Here is a 20000-nt window from a genome sequence, read left to right as displayed (position 1 = left end):
ACACACACACACACACACACACACACACACACACACACACACACACACACACACACACACACACACAGACACATCATTCTTCCTAAATCGGGTGTTTCCCAGCGACAGACCAGCTGAAGTATTCGGCGATGTCTGGCCTCCTGGACTGCAGCTCTGACTCTGGGTCTGGTTCTGGTTCTGGTTCTGGTTCTGGTTCGTCAGGCTGTAGGTCTCCCGGGGCGCTCTGCCGGCGCCGCCGGCACGCAAACGTGTTCCTATGGCGAGCGCCGCCGCCCGTGAAGGCGTCATCATCACCTTCCTCTTCCTCAGACCAACGCTGCGCCGCCACGTCTGAACCAATCACGTCAGTTCGTGCCTCCTCCTCCTCGTCCTCGTCGTCTTCTCTCGGGCTAAGCCCCGCCCCCTGATCCTCGCAGAAGCGTCCGATTGGTCCGTGATCTGACCCGGGGCAGAGCGAAGAACAGGCGGCGAGATCCTCGGCGCCGTTGTTTACGGTCGCCGGGGAACAGGACGCATCTTTGCTTCTGTCCATTTCACTCCACTTCCTGTCGTTTACTACAAAATAAAAGCATTTTCAGAAATAAAACTGTTCTTGTTGACTTTAAAAGGTGCCCTGCCACACAAAACCGTTTCTACGAGAAAACGAACTAGAGCTGCTCCTCTTAGTGGACTAGTGGACTAATCGGTGGCTCTGTAGTCTCTGTAGTCCATTAGTCATGTCTGATGCTGTTTTCATGCTGAATGACTTATTTCCAAGAAACATACGAGCTCATCTCTGGTAAACACAAGAATTAAGGGTTGACCTTTGACCTCACAGATATCACTGTGAAACCTACTTTGATTACTTTCATTAAGGCAGTTATTTGTTGTATTACACGTTCTCTGAAATGTGTTTAAATATGCAAAGGAGGCGTTATCTTATTCAATATATGCATCCTTTTAGCACGACTCTTAGTGGAGAAACTCTGATTTACAGATCTGTCGATTAAATCAACTAATCGATTAGTCGATACAGCTGAATGAGTGTTAGTCGATTAATTGAAGGATTTCTTCAAATCGAGCACAGTCCTACAATGACCTGCTAGCTCCTCTGTCAGATCTTAACCCGACGCCACCAAATGGATCGCTCGGCATATCCATCTGGGAACTTACCGTTAGCTGATTGGATGAACCATCTGTCTATCACCACCTATAGTTGGTGATAGACGGGCCAAATCAACCAATCAGATCAACGAAGCGTATGAAAATACAACCACGAGCCAGGCTACCCCTGCTGCTGCTGCAGGCAGAGCATAGCTCGTTAGCTCAGCGAGCTAGCAGCATGTCGGTAAAGGATGTTTACCGTTTGTGTAACGAGAATTTAGGAATAAAAGGCCCCATTTCAGGTTCCTGGTCCATATTCCAAAAGAAGGATCCAAGAGGAAAAAGCATTAGCGAGCAGCTGACAGAATTAGGGCTACCGCTGTCTGAAAATCCTGGTGAGCTGATTGGATAAACCATCTGTCTATCACCACCTAAACCTGCCTCAAAACCAACGCTGATTGGTCGGTCATTTGGCGAACGGCTCCAAATGTTCTCCATCTCGAGATGCCAGACTGATCTGGGAGTAGAAGACTGGAGCTCGCCAGATAAGGACGCTCTCACGAGGCTAGTCAGCTCTAGCCACTAAAGAGAAATAAGCGGATAAATCAGACCAATTACAACAGCTGGTCAGTGTGACATCATGCTGCCTGAGCTCATTACTATTCATTAGCTCGCCCTGTTGGGCTGGGTAAAGGATTCTGACAGCCAGGCTCTCATTGGCTAGCTGTGAGCGAATCAGAGTCAAGCAGCTTAGCTCGTTGAATATTAATGAGATCTGGCAGAAATCGAGCCGAGTCTTCCTGCAGGCTTTCTATACCACGCTAGAATGGCTTGAAACAAGGTAACCACGGTTACAGAGTCCATGGTAGACCTTCAGACACTTCAGTCATGAAGTAAATGTGGCAGGGCACCTTTAAGACAAGTTTTAAATTCAAAATCATTTTACAGTTAATTATTTCATAATAAAGTAAAAAGTACGGTGGCCGGGAAGTGCAATGCAACATTACAAAGAATGAAACACTTTTACATTTTAGAAAACAAAATAACATTTTAGAAAACAAATTTACATTTTGGAAAACAAAATAACATTTTAGAAAACAAATTTACATTTTGGAAAACAAAATAACATTTTCGAAAACAAATTTACATTTTGGAAAACAAAATAACATTTTAGAAAACAAATTTACATTTTGGAAAACAAAATAACATTTTAGAAAACAAATTTACATTTTGGAAAACAAAATAACATTTTCGAAAACAAATTTACATTTTAGAAAACAAATTTACATTTTGGAAAACAAAATAACATTTTAGAAAACAAATTTACATTTTCGAAAAACAAATTAACAAGATGCAAAACACTTTTACCAGTCCCGAAACAAATTTACAAATGACAGATTCTTCACGGAAGGGAATGTACCACATACCCGAAGTGATGAGGTTTTGTATACATGTCCACTTGACTACGGCAGTTATGGATCGAATCGTCAATAGGGCCGCCATCTTGGAACAGGGAGGCACTGCCTTATATACTGTCTATGGGCCGTCCTTAATGCATCAGCGTCAATGTAAGGCAAAGGTCTAACGGAAATAAAATCACTATAAATCGTCAAAATCTCATGCGATGTTCTAGTTTTTTAAACAAAAAGACAAAGAGACTAATTAATGTGTTAATACAAAGAATATTTATTATAATCAGTTCACAGATATGAGTACAAACGGAAACTTCACCCTTCTGAACTAAGAGGTTCTGCTTCAAAGTGAAGTTTAAACAGACTGAAATGTCCAGGCTCACTCCCCACTAATATGATTCATTTATTTCTGCATGTATTTATTTATTTAACGAGACTTTAAGTTGGTGTTTCGTCGATCCACAGTCCGAGTCCCGCCAGACTCCCTTTAGGAAACCTGTGATTTAAACTTCAGCAGACTGTGACAGTCCGCTCCGTTCAGTCCTGGATCTGATTCTCCGGGCTTCCCTTCCCTCCAGCGGGCCCAGCAATACGGCCTGGGTCTCCAGCTGCGTGGTGTCGGTTTTGGCTCCCAGGAATGGGCAGTGAGCTCCAGGTCCTGCAGCTGCAGACGGACTCAGCTGCCCCCTGCTGTAGCTTCCGATCCGGCGCGCGCTGTCGATCACGTTCCCTGTTTTTCCAATGTTTCCGTCAGGTCCGGCGTCATATAAAACTCCAAACACCGACCACACGTAAAGTCACCATAAACTTCATTCACGCCATATACTCACAACAACACAAATTGACTGCCGCTCACCAACAACACCTCATCACTTCCGGTATGTGGTACATTCCCTTCCGTGAAGAATCTGTCATTTGTAAATTTGTTTCGGGACTGGTAAAAGTGTTTTGCATCTTGTTAATTTGTTTTCTAAAATGTAAATTTGTTTCGAAAATGTAAATTTGTTTTCTAAAATGTTATTTTGTTTTCCAAAATGTAAATTTGTTTTCTAAAATGTAAATTTGTTTTCTAAAATGTTATTTTGTTTTCCAAAATGTAAATTTGTTTTCTAAAATGTTATTTTGTTTTCCAAAATGTAAATTTGTTTTCTAAAATGTTATTTTGTTTTCCAAAATGTAAATTTGTTTTCCAAAATGTAAATTTGTTTTCTAAAATGTAAATTTGTTTTCTAAAATGTAAATTTGTTTTCCAAAATGTAAATTTGTTTTCTAAAATGTTATTTTGTTTTCCAAAATGTAAATTTGTTTTCCAAAATGTTATTTTGTTTTCCAAAATGTAAATTTGTTTTCCAAAATGTAAATTTGTTTTCCAAAATGTATAAGTGTTTCATTCTTTGTAATGTTGCATTGCACTTCCCGGCCACCGTAAAAAAGGGTGCACAGGACAAACGGGAATTGTCACCATGCCGACAGCAGTGTTTCCAAACAGCTGGCGATATTAAACTTTATTAAAACACGAATCCAAAAAAATAAAAAAAGTTGAATTATGACCTAAATGGCTTTCCATATGATGTTCAAACATTTTATTTTGAAAGGACATTTTGTCATTCATTGTAAGCAATGTTTAATTTTATTTTGAAGAGTCCTGATCTTATTTTATTATTATGACGGTAAAACTAGTTTCCACAAACATCTACAAGTTTTAAAAAAAAAAATCTAAAAAAGCATTTAAATGTCTTTCAAAATAAACTTAGCAAAGATCACCGAATATTTTATTTTAAAAGTAATTGTTGTTGTCCTGCTGTTTTACAGGTTTTATTTTGAAGGTAACTTCCACTAGCTAACATTTTTGGTTACCGGTTTTATTTTGAAAGGAAACACCGCTGGTTTCCGGTCCTATGGTGGATAACTTATTAACTCACCTCTGCGGATCTCCTGTCAGCGCTGCTCGGCAGAAACGGACCCGGCCGCGGCGCCTCCTCCGCGGGGAACAGACAGCGGAGTCCCGCGGAGCGTCATGCCCGAAAACAGAGCCCTCTGGCCGGCGGAGAGACGGCGGAGACACCGCTGAATCATCCTCTGCGGCGGTGACAGGTGTGCTCGGGGCGGAGAGGCGCCATATTGAGACGTCCGGTGACGTAGTGAAGGCTACGTCAGCCAGACGTCAGATGGATTAAAGTACACATTCAGTATATATCATACAAATCTATATTTCTCTAAATTCTTAGGTATTGAAAACTAATGCAGGCTAGTTTTTTAATCTGTAACGCTGTTATTTTCCCATTGTGACACATTACATGTTGTGTAAAACTTATCTAATGGCAAATTGGATGTAAAAAAATATAATTTTATATTTTGAACGTAAGAAATAAATGTTATCCCCGATTTTGTGGCTTTTTATGTGAATTTAGAGAATATATTTATTCTATCACTTAGTATTTCTTATTTTTGGAAAATGAAAAAGATCCTGCACTTTATAAAAGTATTTCAGCAACATAGCACAAGCTGCCTTTAAGTTATTAAATTAATATAAAATCACACACACACACACACACACACACACACACACACACACACACACACACAGTAATGAAAATACAAATAAAAACTGAAATTTCAATCAGAAAAATAATTTCAAAATAAGAGTATGTTGGAAAGGATACATTTTATGAAATATAAATAACATTGCAGGTCAAACAGCATTATTATAAAGTATGCATTCATGTATAATTGTATATGTTAGTTTTACTTTATAAAAAATGCTCAGAAGTATTTAAGATTAAAATGTTGAACTGTCCCTTTAAGTAAAAAAAAGTGTTTCCACATTTGTTTTTTTTTTTATTTATTTCCCAAATCAAATGAAAAATAGAATCTATGAAATAAAAAGCAAAAATGTTCATTACATTTACAATTTCAGTTAATTTTACAAATAACTGATTTCAGTAACAAACTCCCAGAAAGCTTTGCTGTAGGAATCAGCCAATCAGAAGGCTTCAGACTCTGTTGCCGGGTAGCAGATGAAGGCAGAGTGAAGTCACAGGTCTGTCAGCTGAAATATCACAGAAACTGTAGTATTTCATACAATACAATACAAAAAAACAAATATTCGTTTATGTATGCAGTAATCAAGACTAGTTTATCAGAAGTCTAACTTATTTTGGCCTTTCTGATTCTGAGAAACTGGGATGGGATCTCTATTTTCTGAAATTTTAATGAATAAACAATTAATCGATGAAATTAATGGTTAGTTGCAGCCATAATTCCCTCCTGCACCTGTCAATCTAAAAAGATATAGTAAATTTAATCTTCAACATGACATCATGACTTTGCGTAAACCTAAAAAGGCATTTCTTAAGCCAAGTTGCGTGTTATCTGGACGCATTTTGAGCCATTTTTGAGCTGTATGTCTACGCTGTATACAGCCGACGTTACACACCACTTGGCGCGTTATCGCGAGAAGAAAGCTACGGTGTTTCGTCCTTTCGTACTACTCTCTACTCGCTACGGTGAACATTCACACGCAATCACAAGGTAATGGAAGTCAACGCAGGCCAAACGGAGTTAAATACATAGATAAACACGCTAAAAAGAGAGTATGCGTCTTGATAACACGCCAATAATGGCGTAGCAATTGGGGTGTCATACATACACCACTTCATGACATCAGTCTGTAATCTTAAATTATTAACATTCAAGCTGTAATGTTGCCTGTGCCAGATCCCACTGAAGAAACAGCTGATTTAACGTCTCTATTCCTGCTTGTAGATTCTTCTTGATAATCGATTCAAGTTATTTTTCATGCTAAAAAGGCTGTTTTCAGCCTCTAAAATGTGGTGATTTCTTCTCTCTTTTGTATAATATTAAACAGCTTTGACTTTGAGAAACTCTGATATTTTATTTCGGACAAAACATTATTTAATAAGGTTCCATTTTTAATGTTGCCTGTGCCAGACTCCACTGAAGAAACGGCTGATTTTAGCGTCTTTGTTCACGCGTAGTCGCACTTGTGCAGCTTCAGAAATGTCCTGCTCTTTTCAGCTTTATGTCATATTAAACTGAACAGCTTTGGGTTTTTTTTGGACAAAACCTGCCATTTAAAAACTTGGGACTTTTGAGAAACTGTGATGGACATTTTTCTCTATTTTCCGACATTTTATAGACCAAACATTATATAGATATTAATCGTTAGTTGTTTTTAAGTGTCGTTGCAGCGTGACGCTCAACTTCTGTCGGCCAAACTCACGCCCAGTCGCACTCAGCACACCAAGGCGCCTGTCGACAATCTAAAAGGAGAAAGTCAATTCTATCGTGGACACAAAAAACCCATTTAATAACATTTGAGTTGTAACGTTGCCTGTGCCAGACTCCACTGAAGAAACGGCTGATTTTAAATGCATAGTCGCACTTGTGCAGCTTCAGAAATATCCTGCTCTTTTCAGATTTAGGTCCTATTAAACTGAATAGCTTTGAGTTTGTTTTTTTAACAAAACATGACATTGAATATCTTGGACTTTGAGAAACTGTGATGCCGCCTGTCCACAATCTCAAAAAGGATAAAGTCAATTCTACCGTGGACACAAAAAAAACATTTAATAACATTCAAAGTTGTAATGTTGCCTGTGCCAGACTCCACTGAAGAAACGGCTGATTTAACGTCTCTATTCCTGCTCGTAATTCTTGTTGATAATCGATTCAAGTTATTTTTCATGCAAAAAAAAGGCAGAAAAGGCTGTTTTTAGCCTCTAAAATGTGGTGATTTCTTCTCTCTTTTGTATCATATTAAACAGCTTTGACTTTGAGAAACTCGGATACTTTATTTCGGACAAAACATTATTTAATAACATTCAAAGTTGTAATGTTGCCTGTGCCAGACCCCACTGAAGAAACGGCTGATTTAACGTCTCTATTCCTGCAGGTAGAGTTAAGTTATTTTTCATGCTAAAAAGGCTGTTTTCAGCCTCTAAAATGTGGTGATTTCTTCTCTCTTTTGTATAATATTAAACAGCTTTGACTTTGAGAAACTCTGATATTTTATTTCGGACAAAACATTATTTAATAACGTTACATTTTTAATGTTGCCTGTGCCAGACTCCACTGAAGAAACGGCTGATTTAACGTCTCTATTCCTGCTTGTAGATTCTTCTTGATAATCGATTCAAGTTATTTTTCATGCTAAAAAGGCTGTTTTCAGCCTCTAAAATGTGGTGATTTCTTCTCTCTTTTGTATCATATTAAACAGCTTTGACTTTGAGAAACTCGGATACTTTATCTCTGACAAAACATTATTTAATAACATTACATTTTTAATGTTGCCTGTGCCAGACTCCACTGAAGAAACGGCTGATTTTAGCGTCTCCGTTCACGCGTAGCCGCACTTGTGCAGCTTCAGGTTCCTCCGGTCCGAGTACGTCTTCCCGCACTTGTCGCAGATGAACTGCTTGCCTCCGGCGTGGATGTGCCTCTTGTGCGTGCGCAGGTGGCTGCACTGGCTGAACGTCTTGCCGCAGATGTCGCAGCCGTACGGCTTCTCGCCGGTGTGCACGCGCAGGTGCAGCTTCAGGCTGTTGCTGTTGTTGAACTTCTTGTCGCAGTAGCTGCAGCTGAACGGGCGCTCCTTGGAGTGCGTGCGGCCGTGCGTGATCAGGCTGCTCTGCTGGCTGAACGCCTTGCCGCACTCCTGGCAGCTGAACGGGCGCTCGCCGGTGTGGATCCGCCTGTGGATCTGGAGTTGGAGTTTGAGTTTAGTTCGTTTATGAAAAGGGGGGACAGTGTAAACTAATAAAACACATGATTCACCGTGGGGTAAAAAACAGACAACAGAATTATTATTTTTCATCTGTAGTCCCCTGGCTTCGATGTTACAAAAAGACAACACAAGCAAAACAAGACTCAGCACAAAGCATCACAAACAGAAAACAACAAAACAGAGCTGAACACACAACAACACACAACAACACACAACGCAGCACACACACAACAACACACAACAACACACAACACACAACAACAACAAACAACACACAACAACACACAACACACAACAACACACAACAACACACAACAACACACAACAACACACAACAACACACAACAACACACAAAAGCATCACAAACAGAAAACAACAAAACAGAGCTGAACACACAACACACAACGCAGCACAGACACACAACGCAGCACAGACACACAACGCAGCACAGACACACAACGCTACTAATACACACAACGAAAGCATTGCGACACAATAACGTAGCACAGACACGCTAACGTAGCACAGACACGCTAACGCAATACATACACGCAACGTAGCACAGACAATAATAACGAAAGCATAGCTGCACACATAACGCGAGCACACAGACACCATAACGCAGCACAGACACAATAACGAGCACAGACACACAATAACGCAGCACAGACACGCTAACGTAGCACAGACACGCTAACGCAAGCACAGACACACAACGTATAATAGACACAACGTAGCATAGCGACACCAATAACGCGAGCACACACATTACCAATAACGCAAGCACAGACACACAACGCAGCACAGACACAATAACGTATACGGACAATATAACGCATACTACCAGACACTAACGTAGCACAGACACACAACGCAGTACATGACAATAATAACGCAGCAGCAGACAATACTAACGAGCACAGACACACAACGCATACTAACACACAACGTATAATGTAATTAATAATAACGAGCACAGACACGTAACGTATAATAGCGACACGCTAACGCATAGCACAGACACACAACGTAGTACAGACACAATAACGCAGCACAGACAATCAATAAACCAGTACAGACACACAACGTAGCACAGACACAATAACGGCATATCGATCAATAATAATGGTATCACACATAATAACGCGCATCATGACAATAACGAGCACAGCAAATAATAACGTATACTGCATAACAACGCAATGCATGACAATAACGTAGCACAGACACAACGTAGCACATACACAATAACGAGCACACAGACAATAATAACGCAGTGCACAGATATACGCTACAATAACAAACAAATACACAACAACACACAACAATAATAACACAACAATACAACATAATACAATAATAATAAATACACACAACACAACAATAACAACACACAACAACACACAACAACATAACAACAAACAACAACACAAACGAAGAATAGACAATAATACAACGCAGCACAGACATCTAACGCAGCACAGACACACACGATACTACACAATAACGCAGACACACACAACAACACACAAAAACACAACACACAACAAAAAACACACACACAACACAAACAACACACAACACACAAACAACACACAAGTAGCACAACATATAACGAAGACAGAACGCAGCACAGACACACAACGCCACACAATAATCGGGACACCACACATACCAACACACGCAACGTAGCACACAGACACGGAACGCTAGCACAGCACGTAACGGAGACAAAAAAAAAGACACGCTAACGCATACTGACATGACAACGAGCACAGACAAATAACGTAGCACACACACAACGCAGCACAGACACACAACGCAACAATAGACACATAACGGAGCACAGATTAATAACGTGAAGCACATAATAATAACGAGCACAGACACTAACAACGGCATAAAGACACACAACGTAGATACACAGACACAATAACGTGCACAGCACACAACGTAACCAGCACAGAATAATAACGCAGCACAGACAGCAACGAGCACAGACACGCGAACGTAGTTAATAGTGACAGCTAACGCAGCACAGATACACCAACATAACGCAGCACAGACAATAATAACACAACACAAACAACGCAGCACAGACACAAAACGCATACACACAATAACGCATAAAAATACAACGGCAAGCACACAACGAAGCAGCAGACACGTAACGAAGCACAGACACGTTAACGCAAACACGCAGCACGACACAGACACGCAACGTAAAAGTAGCACAGCACTAACGAGCACAGACACCAACGTAGCACAGACACGCTAACGCAGTAATAGACACGCTAACGCACAGACACGCTATGCAGCACATTAATAATACGTACCACCTATCAGCACAGACACGCAATGCAGCACAGCACGATGCAGGCACATATAACGCAGCACGAATGAAATAAAGACAAATAAGGACAGATAGAACACAAATAAGCAGTAAACGAGAAGCACAGACACGCACAAGCCAGGACACACAACGAGCACAGATAAACAAGCATACACACTCTAATGCAGCACAGACATTAAGTAGCACATACACAATCAGCACAGCACGCACAGCACTAGAGCACCACACCAACACACGAACGAGCAATAACAACAAGTAACACGCGCAAAACGAAGCCAAAGACACAACACATGCACACTAACCACACCCAGCGACACACCTTTGGTTGATTATATTAAATGATTATCGCATATCCTTTTCTGTGGGGGCTGAATAAGTAAATAAAATATGTTGACTCAAACCCTTCACCACAATAACACACACACACTGCAATCAACTCACACACACACACCGCGCATACACACATCACACACCGGCCACAACTAGCAGCAGGACACACACTCATACTATCATCAACATACCACACTAGCCACTCATCATCATCATCATATCTCTCAGATGCTGGACTAACCTTTGAGGTTGACCGACTTGTCTGAAGCCTTTACACAGAGTCATTACCAGCGGCCTGAGCGCCTTCAGACACACAATACACAGACAATAATATCATCATCATCAATATCATCATCACATAATATCATCAATAATATCAATAATATCATCATCATCACACAGAGACACACGACACAGCTAATATCAATAACAGCAATACAAATCATCAAATCATATCAAATATATATCATCATCATCATCATCATCACATATAATATCATCAAAATCACAAATCATCAAAACAAATCATCATATAGGATCATCATCATATCATCATCATCAATAAGACTCATCATCATCATACATCATCAACATCAATAATCATCATCATCATCATACAATAATCATCATCACCCCATCAACACATCATCATCACACAAGACACAACAAACATATAATAGGGCCATATGACCAACGACTCCACACCAGAATCATCATCATCATCGTCACTACCATCATCATCATCTCATCATCAATAATCATCATCATCATCATCATCATCAAATCATCAAACGCATCACTATCATCATCACATAACACCATCATCACCATCATCACTATAACATCATACACTTCGTATGCTGGCCAACCTTGAGGTTGGGATCGACGTTCTGGGCTCTGGCCACAGAGCTCATTGCGCCTGAGGGGTCATTGTGGATCTCTGGTCGTTCTTCAGGGTTGATGTGCGTATCGAAGGTCTTGGGGCACAGTCATTCGACTGTCTTGCCGCTTCTCCGTGGTGGACTCAGCTTTGTGGCGCTCTTCAGCTGATGGTGAAGCCTTTGGCAGTCGCTATCATCACCCAAGATCTTCTTGTGCGGTGCTCGTATGCGGTTTCTAGCTAACGTTGAATTACGCGCACGGGCTTCACCGGGTCGCAACTATCAGCTCGTGGTGGAAGCACTTCCACAAGGGCATCATGGCCGCGTCTGTCGGTACGCTATCTTCAGTCCTCATGTAGGCTCGACATGACGGCGCTACGGCGTGGTGATGTAGTGGTCTTAGGTTGCTCTGATCGAAGGACTGTGCCGCGATCGCACGTGAGGGACTTCCATCGATGCGGAGCCTTGCAGGTCTAACGGCTGCAGGTCATCGAGGTCACCGGGCTTATGGCGGGGTGTTAATACCGACTCACTCCCTGAGGAAGACACACATCATTGATCTCATTAATCAATGTCGCCTACATCAGTTACAGAGAGAACACATTCATCAATATCACTTACATCATCAATATCATCTTCAACACTCATCTTCATCATCATCAATTCAACATCATCATCATCTCCACCATCATCATTCATCATCATCATCATCTATCATCTATCATCATCATCATCACATCATCATCTCAATTCATCAATACCATCATCATCACCCTAATAATCATCATCATCTTCAATTCAATATCATAATATCATCATCATCATCATTCATCACTCCTCATTCACACTAATCTCTCATATCATCATCATCATCATCATCTCCCCCCAATCAATTCAACATCATCATCATCATCATCATCATCATCATCTACATAATACCAACTTCAACACACACGCAATTCCTCCTCCCGGTCCACTGTTACTAAAGAAGAGTGACGAAGCTGCTACACCTCTAATATTAACCATGCTGTTATTTGACCATCATTCATCATCATCATCATCACCTTCAGTCATCACCCACACACACACACACACACACACACACACACACACACACGACAGAGACGATGCTCACACACACACACTCCACACACACACACATGCGCACACACACACACACACACACACACACACACACACACACACACACACACACAGAGACATACATGCTCTCACACACACACACACACACACACACCACACACACACACACACACACACAGATGCTCACACACACACACACACACACACACAGAGACATACATGCTCCCACACACACACACACACACACACACACACACAGAGACATACATGCCTCACACACACACACACACACACACACACACACACACACACACACACACACACACACACACACACACACACACACACACTTTATGAAATATAATGTAATTTTTACGGTCAAACAACATTATTATAAAAGGCATTTATGTATATTGTATATTTTGGTTTTACTTTTTATAAATAAAGTATTTAAGATCAAGATGTTGAACTGTCCCTTTAAGAAGGGTTTCTGGTTGAATGACGTCACACCGAGCTGAATGACGTCACCGAGTTGAATGACGTCACACCGAGTTGAATGACGTCATACCCGAAGTTGAATGACGTCACACGAGTTGAATGACGTCACACCCGAAGTTGAATGACGTCACACCGAGCTGAATGACGTCACACCCGAGCTGAATGACGTCACACCCGAGTTGAATGACGTCACACCCGAGTTGAATGACGTCACACCCGAGTTGAATGACGTCACACCCGAGTTGAATGACACCCGAGTTGAATGCTTCCATTTAAAAGTCTGATTTCCATTGTTTTCAAGTAGCTCTAGCCCAGTTTTTTGTGCGTGCAAACAGTGTAACAACACGTCCACAGATAGAAGTGGGACATGTCTGTGTGTCTGTGTGAACGACTGATTCAGTGAGACACAAATAAGACAGAAGTGCTTACATACAGGGTTCATACGCATTTTAACCAATACTTTCTGGCACATTTCCATGACTGTGTTCCTGAAAATGTCAGTCGACATTCTCCAATAAGAATACTAATCAGTGTTAAAGTTTCAGAGGTTAAACTATAAATGAATGATAATGTCTGTGGTTCATAGATGGATTCTTCATATCTCTCCTGAATACAACGCTGAGGTTAAAGGGGTGATAGAATGATTATTTAGGGTATTTCACACTGTTCCTTAAGGTCTCCTAATGGGGTATGTAACATTGGTTGGGCTGAAAACTGCCCGAATGATATTTTATTAGGCCCTTAACTACCCTGTGAATATGGCTCTATTTGGAACAAGAGCTTTTCTTCCAAATATGGTCTGCTCATGAATATTCAGAATGAGCTACGCGCTGATTGGTTTGAGCAAACTACATAGAAACACACGGGAGACTGACAGCAGGTCTCACTGCAAAGTTATACATTGTTTATCGGGCTATTTCGTTATTAAATTCACTTCCGATACTTTTTTAAGCGAGAAATCAACTATATGAAGCTCAAATATGGGCCGTTTTACGAAAATTGATGGCTAATTGCAACTTTGGTAAGACTGTGTGTCGGAGTTTAGCCGCTGGTGCTGCCTCGCTGCCCGGCCTGCCTTCCTCCACAGACCCCGGCCTGCCTTCCTCCACAGACCCCGGCCTGCCTTCCTCCACAGACCCCGGCCTGCCTTCCTCCACAGACCCCGGCCTGCCTTCCTTCACAGACCCCGGCCTGCTATGAGTGCTTGGAGCTCGGTCACGGCTGCAGCCCACAGCAGGGACTACCAAACGCTGCCCTGACAGAGCTCCAGGGCCTTCAGCTCCTCTCTTTCCCTGCTAGCTAAATGGCCCGTTGTGAGAGTGAGAGTGCGGTCAGCGAGCTTGTTACGACCAGCAATCTGTTACCACATGTTACACACATGTCACGCACTTATACAACATCTAACTAAAGGTCTTATAAAGCTAACAACGGTTTCCGATTTCCAAGTTAATGAATATTTGTGAAGACAAAGTGTTTCGTTAGCTGTGACTGTCCCCTTCAATCCTAGCTACAGATCACGGATAGTTACCTTCTTTTTTCCGCCTTAATTTGAGTATATTTACAGTTTGAATTTCGTCACGCCACTTATACAACATCTCCCTAAAGGTTTTATAAAGCTAACAACGGTGTCCGATTTCAAGATAATGAATATTTGTGAATTTCAGAGGAATTCTAAGAGGAGCTAGCTCTCATTGATAGAGCTACATCCAGCCGCAGGCTCTATCAATGAGACTCACGGACAAGCGGCGTTTATTTCCCCAATCGTTTGTTTAAGTAACTCAACACATTATAATTACTCACATTAAAAGATTAACTGGAACCTGTGGTAAGAGATTGCTGGCGTAACAAGCTCGCTGACCGTGCTCTCACTCACACACACCGGCATTTAGCTAGCAGGAAGAGGGGAGCTGCAGGCCCTGGAGCTCTGGCAGAGCACCAGCGTTTAGTAGTCCATTATCCAAAAACCGGTGACTTGCGGCGGGTATGGAGTGCTGTGGGCTGCCAGTCGGGACGGAGCCTCCCAAGTACCTCACAGCAGAGCGGTGGGCGACGCAGGGACACAGGCAGCACCGGCAGCTGAATTCCGACACACAGTTGGACAAAATTTGCAATTAGCCATCCATTTTCGTAAAGAGGCCCATATTTGAGCCTTACATAGTTGATTTCTCGCATAAAAAAGTTTCAGAAGTGAATTTTGTAATGGAATAGCAGAGATCTGCGCGACCTAGATTCTGAAGACTACCTGATCTCAGGTCAGTTGTGTAGCCTATGTAAATGTACTATCTGATCTCAGGTCAGTTGTGTAGCCTATGTAAATGTACTGCCTGATCTCAGGTCAGTTGTGTAGCCTATGTAAATGTACTGCCTGATCTCAGGTCAGTTGTGTAGCCTATGTAAATGTACTATCTGATCTCAGGTCAGTTGTGTAGCCTATGTAAATGTACTACCTGATCTCAGGTCAGTTGTGTAGCCTATGTAAATGTTCTACCTGATCTCAGGTCAGTTGTGTAGCCTATGTAAATGTACTGCCTGATCGCAGGTCAGTTGTGTAGCCTATGTAAATGTACTGCCTGATCTCAGGTCAGTTGTGTAGCCTATGTAAGTACGTCCACCTGATCTCAGGTCAGTTGTGTAGCCTATGTAAATGTTCTACCTGATCTCAGGTCAGTTGTGTAGCCTATGTAAATGTACTACCTGATCTCAGGTCAGTTGTGTAGTATGTAAATGTACTGCCTGATCTCAGGTCAGTTGTGTAGTATGTAAATGTACTGCCTGATCTCAGGTCAGTTGTGTAGTATGTAAATGTACTGCCTGATCTCAGGTCAGTTGTGTAGCCTATGTAAATGTACTCGCCTGATCTCAGGTCAGTTGTGTAGCCTATGTAAATGTACTGCCTGATCTCAGGTCAGTTGTGTAGTATGTAAATGTACCTGCCTGATCTCAGGTGTCAGTTTGTAGCCTATGTAAATGTACTGCCTGATCTCAGGTCAGTTGTGTAGTATGTAAATGTACTGCCTGATCTCAGGTCAGTTGTGTGGCCTATGTAAATGTACTGCCTGATCTCAGGTCAGTTGTGTAGCCTATGTAAATGTACTGCCTGATCTCAGGTCAGTTGTGTAGCCTATGTAAATGTTCTCACCTGATCTCAGGTCAGTTGTGTAGCCTATGTAAATGTTCTACCCGATCTCCGGTCAGTTGTGTAGCCTATGTAAATGTACCGACCTGATCTCAGGTCAGTTGTGTAGCCTATGTAAATGTACCGCCTGATCTCAGGTCAGCTGTGTAGTATGTAAATGTACTGCCTGATCTCAGGTCAGTTGTAGCCTATGTAAATGTACCGCCTGATCTCAGGTCAGTTGTGTAGCCTATGTAAATGTACCGCCCGATCTCAGGTCAGTTGTGTAGCCTATGTAAATGTACCACCCGATCTCAGGTCAGTTGTGTAGTATGTAAATGTACGCCCGATCTCAGGTCAGTTGTGTAGCCTATGTAAATGTAACGCCCTGATCTCAGGTCAGTTGTGTAGCCTATGTAAATGTACTGCCTGATCTCAGGTCAGTTGTGTAGCCTATGTAAAATGTACTACCTGATCTCAGGTCAGTTGTGTAGTATGTAAATGTTCTCCTGATCTCGGTCAGTTGTGTAGCCTATGTAAATGTACTACCTGATCTCAGGTCAGTTGTGTAGCCTATGTAAATGTACTACCTGATCTTGTCGGTCTTTGTAGCCTATGTAAATGTACTACCACCTGATCTCAGGTCAGTTGTGTAGCCTACTAAATGTTCCACCTGATCTCAGGTCAGTTGTGTAGCCTATGTAAATGTACTCGCCTGATCTCAGGTCAGTTGTGTAGCCTATGTAAATGTACTTACCTGATCTCAGGTCAGTTGTGTAGTATGTAAATGTACTGCCTGATCTCAGGTCAGTTGTGTAGCTATGTAAATGTACTGCCTGACCTCAGGTCAGTTGTTAGTCTATGTAAATGTACTGCCTGATCCTGGTCAGTTGTGTAGTATGTAAATGTTCTCCTGATCGGTAGTGTGTACCTATGTAAATATCCTACCTGATCTCAGGTCAGTTGTGTAGTTATGTAAAGTACTACCTGATCTCAGGTCAGTTGTGTAGCCTATGTAAAATGTACCGCCTGATCTCAGGTCAGTTGTGTAGCCTATGTAAATGTTCTACCTGATCTCAGGTCAGTTGTGTAGCCTATGTAAATGTACTACCTGATCTCAGGTCAGTTGTGTAGCCTATGTAAATGTTCTACCTGATCTCAGGTCAGTTGTGTAGCCTATGTAAATGTACTACCTGATCTCAGGTCAGTTGTGTAGCCTATGTAAATGTACTACCTGATCTCGGTCAGTTTTGTAGCCTATGTAAAGTACTACCTGATCTCAGGTCAGTTGTGTAGCCTATGTAAATGTACTGCCTGATCTCAGGTCAGTTGTGTAGCCTATGTAAATGTACCACCCTGATCTCAGGTCAGTTGTGTAGCCTATGTAAAATGTACCACCTGATCTCAGGTCAGTTGTGTAGCCTATGTAATTGTACCACTTCGATCTCAGGTCAGTTGTGTAGCCTATGTAAAATGTACTACCTGATCTCAGGTCAGTTGTGTAGCCTATGTAAATGTACTACCTGATCTCAGGTCAGTTGTGTAGCCTATTTAAATGTAATCGCCTGATCTCCAGGTCAGTTGTGTAGCCCTATGTAAATGTACTACCTGATCTCAGGTCAGTTGTGTAGCCTATGTAAATGTACTGCCTGATCTCAGGTCAGTTGTGTAGCCTATGTAAATGTACCACCTGATCTCAGGTCAGTTGTGTAGCCTATGTAAATGTACTACCTGATCTCAGGTCAGTTGTGTAGCCTATGTAAATGTACTCCGGATCTCAGGTCAGTTGTGTAGCCTATGTAAATGTACTACCTGATCTCAGGTCAGTTGTGTAGCATATTAAATGTACTACCTGATCTCCAGGTCAGTTGTGTAGTATGTAAATGTACTGCCCGATCTCAGGTCAGTTGTGTAGCCTATGTAAAATGTACTGCCTGATCTCAGGTCAGTTGTGTAGTATGTAAATGTACTGCCTGATCTCCAGGTCAGTTGTGTAGCCTATGTAAATGTACCGCCCTGATCTCAGGTCAGTTGTGTAGCCTATGTAAAATGTACCGCCCGAACTCAGGTCAGTTGTGTAGCCTATGTAAATGTTCTACCTGATCTCAGGTCAGTTGTGTAGCCTATGTAAATGTACTACCCTGATCTCAGGTCAGTTGTGTAGCCTATGTAAATGTACTACCTGATCTCAGGTCAGTTGTGTAGCCTATGAAAATGTACTCGCCCGATCCTCCGGTCAGTTATGTAGCTATCTAAATTATACCTGATCTCAGGTCAGTTGTGTAGCCTATGTAAATGTACTACCTGATCTCAGGTCAGTTTGTAGCCTATGTAAAATGTACCGCCCGATCTCGGTCAGTTGTTAGCCTATGTAAATGTACACCTGATCTCCGGTCAGTTGTGTAGTATGTAAATTACTACCTGATCTCAGGTCAGTTGTAGCACTATGTAAATGTACTCCGCCTGATCTCAGGTCAGTTGTGTAGCCTATGTAAATGTACCGCCTGATCTCAGGTCAGTTGTGTAGCCTATGTAAAATGTACTACCTGATCTCAGGTCAGTTGTGTAGCCTATGTAAATGTTCCACCTGATCTCAGGTCAGTTGTGTAGCCTATGTAAATGTACTACCTGATCTCAGGTCAGTTGTGTAGCCTATTTAAATGTACTACCTGATCTCAGGTCAGTTGTGTAGCTATGTAAATGTACTACCTGATCTCAGGTCAGTTGTGTAGCCTATGTAAAATGTACTACCTGATCTCAGGTCAATTGTCTTAGCCTATGTAAATGTTCTACCTGATCTCAGGTCAGTTGTGTAGCCTATGTAAATGTACTACCTGATCTCAGGTCAGTTGTGTAGTATGTAAATGTACCCCTGATCTCCCATCAGTTGTTAGCTATGTAAAATGTACCGCCCGATCTCCAGGTCAGTTGTGTAGTATGTAAATGTACTGCCTGATCTCAGGTCAGTTGTGTAGTTATGTAAATATTCTACCTGATCTCAGGTCAGTTGTGTAGCCTATATAAATGTACTACCTGATCTCAGGTCAGTTGTGTAGCCTATGTAAATGTACTGCCTGATCTCAGGTCAGTTGTGTAGCCTATGTAAAATGTACCCCTGATCTCAGGTCAGTTGTGTAGTCATGTAAATGTACTACCTGATCTCAGGTCAGTTGTGTAGCCTAGTAAATGTTCTACCTGATCTCAGGTCAGTTGTGTAGCCTTATGTAAAATGTTCTCACCTGATCCTCATGTCAGTTTGTAGCCTATGTAAAATGTACTCCCGTCTCAGGTCAGTTGTAGTATTATCTTTCTCATCAGTGTAGTATGTAAATTTCTCCTGTCTCAGTCACTTGTAGCCTATGTAAATGTACCTGTCTCGGTCAGTTGTGTAGTATTAAAGTCCCTATCTCAGGTCAGTTGTGTAGTATGTAAATGTTCCGCCTGATCTCAGGTCAGTTGTGTAGCCTATGTAAATGT

The 20000-nt window shown here is 41.7% G+C and overlaps 2 protein-coding genes across 8 annotated transcripts in view; both read right to left on the bottom strand.

The window, feature by feature from the left end:
• Positions 1-4628, bottom strand: part of LOC120550774 (TBC1 domain family member 12-like) — a 21600-nt gene extending 16972 nt beyond the window's left edge. For all 7 annotated transcript variants that reach the window (XR_005637782.1, XM_039787608.1, XM_039787611.1 and 4 more), the window contains exons 1-2: positions 4418-4628; positions 111-555 (exon numbers count right to left, since the gene is read on the bottom strand). Coding sequence is in view for 6 of the 7 variants with exons in the window: in XM_039787608.1 (XP_039643542.1) it covers positions 111-532 (422 nt within the window). In the remaining variant the exon portion in view is untranslated. The remainder of the gene's footprint in view (positions 1-110; positions 556-4417) is intronic.
• A 1736-nt stretch (positions 4629-6364) lies between these two features.
• Positions 6365-20000, bottom strand: part of LOC120550771 (zinc finger protein 239-like) — a 38888-nt gene continuing 25252 nt past the window's right edge. Inside the window, exon 2 of the mRNA XM_039787607.1 lies at positions 6365-8217. Within this exon, the coding sequence (XP_039643541.1) occupies positions 7855-8217 (363 nt within the window). The 3' untranslated portion in view covers positions 6365-7854. The remainder of the gene's footprint in view (positions 8218-20000) is intronic.

This window comes from Perca fluviatilis, chromosome 21 (genome assembly GCF_010015445.1).
Source record: "Perca fluviatilis chromosome 21, GENO_Pfluv_1.0, whole genome shotgun sequence".
NCBI lineage: Eukaryota > Metazoa > Chordata > Actinopteri > Perciformes > Percidae > Perca > Perca fluviatilis.
The sequence above is the reverse complement of the archived record's forward strand: the minus strand, read 5'-3'. Positions and strand labels throughout refer to the sequence as shown.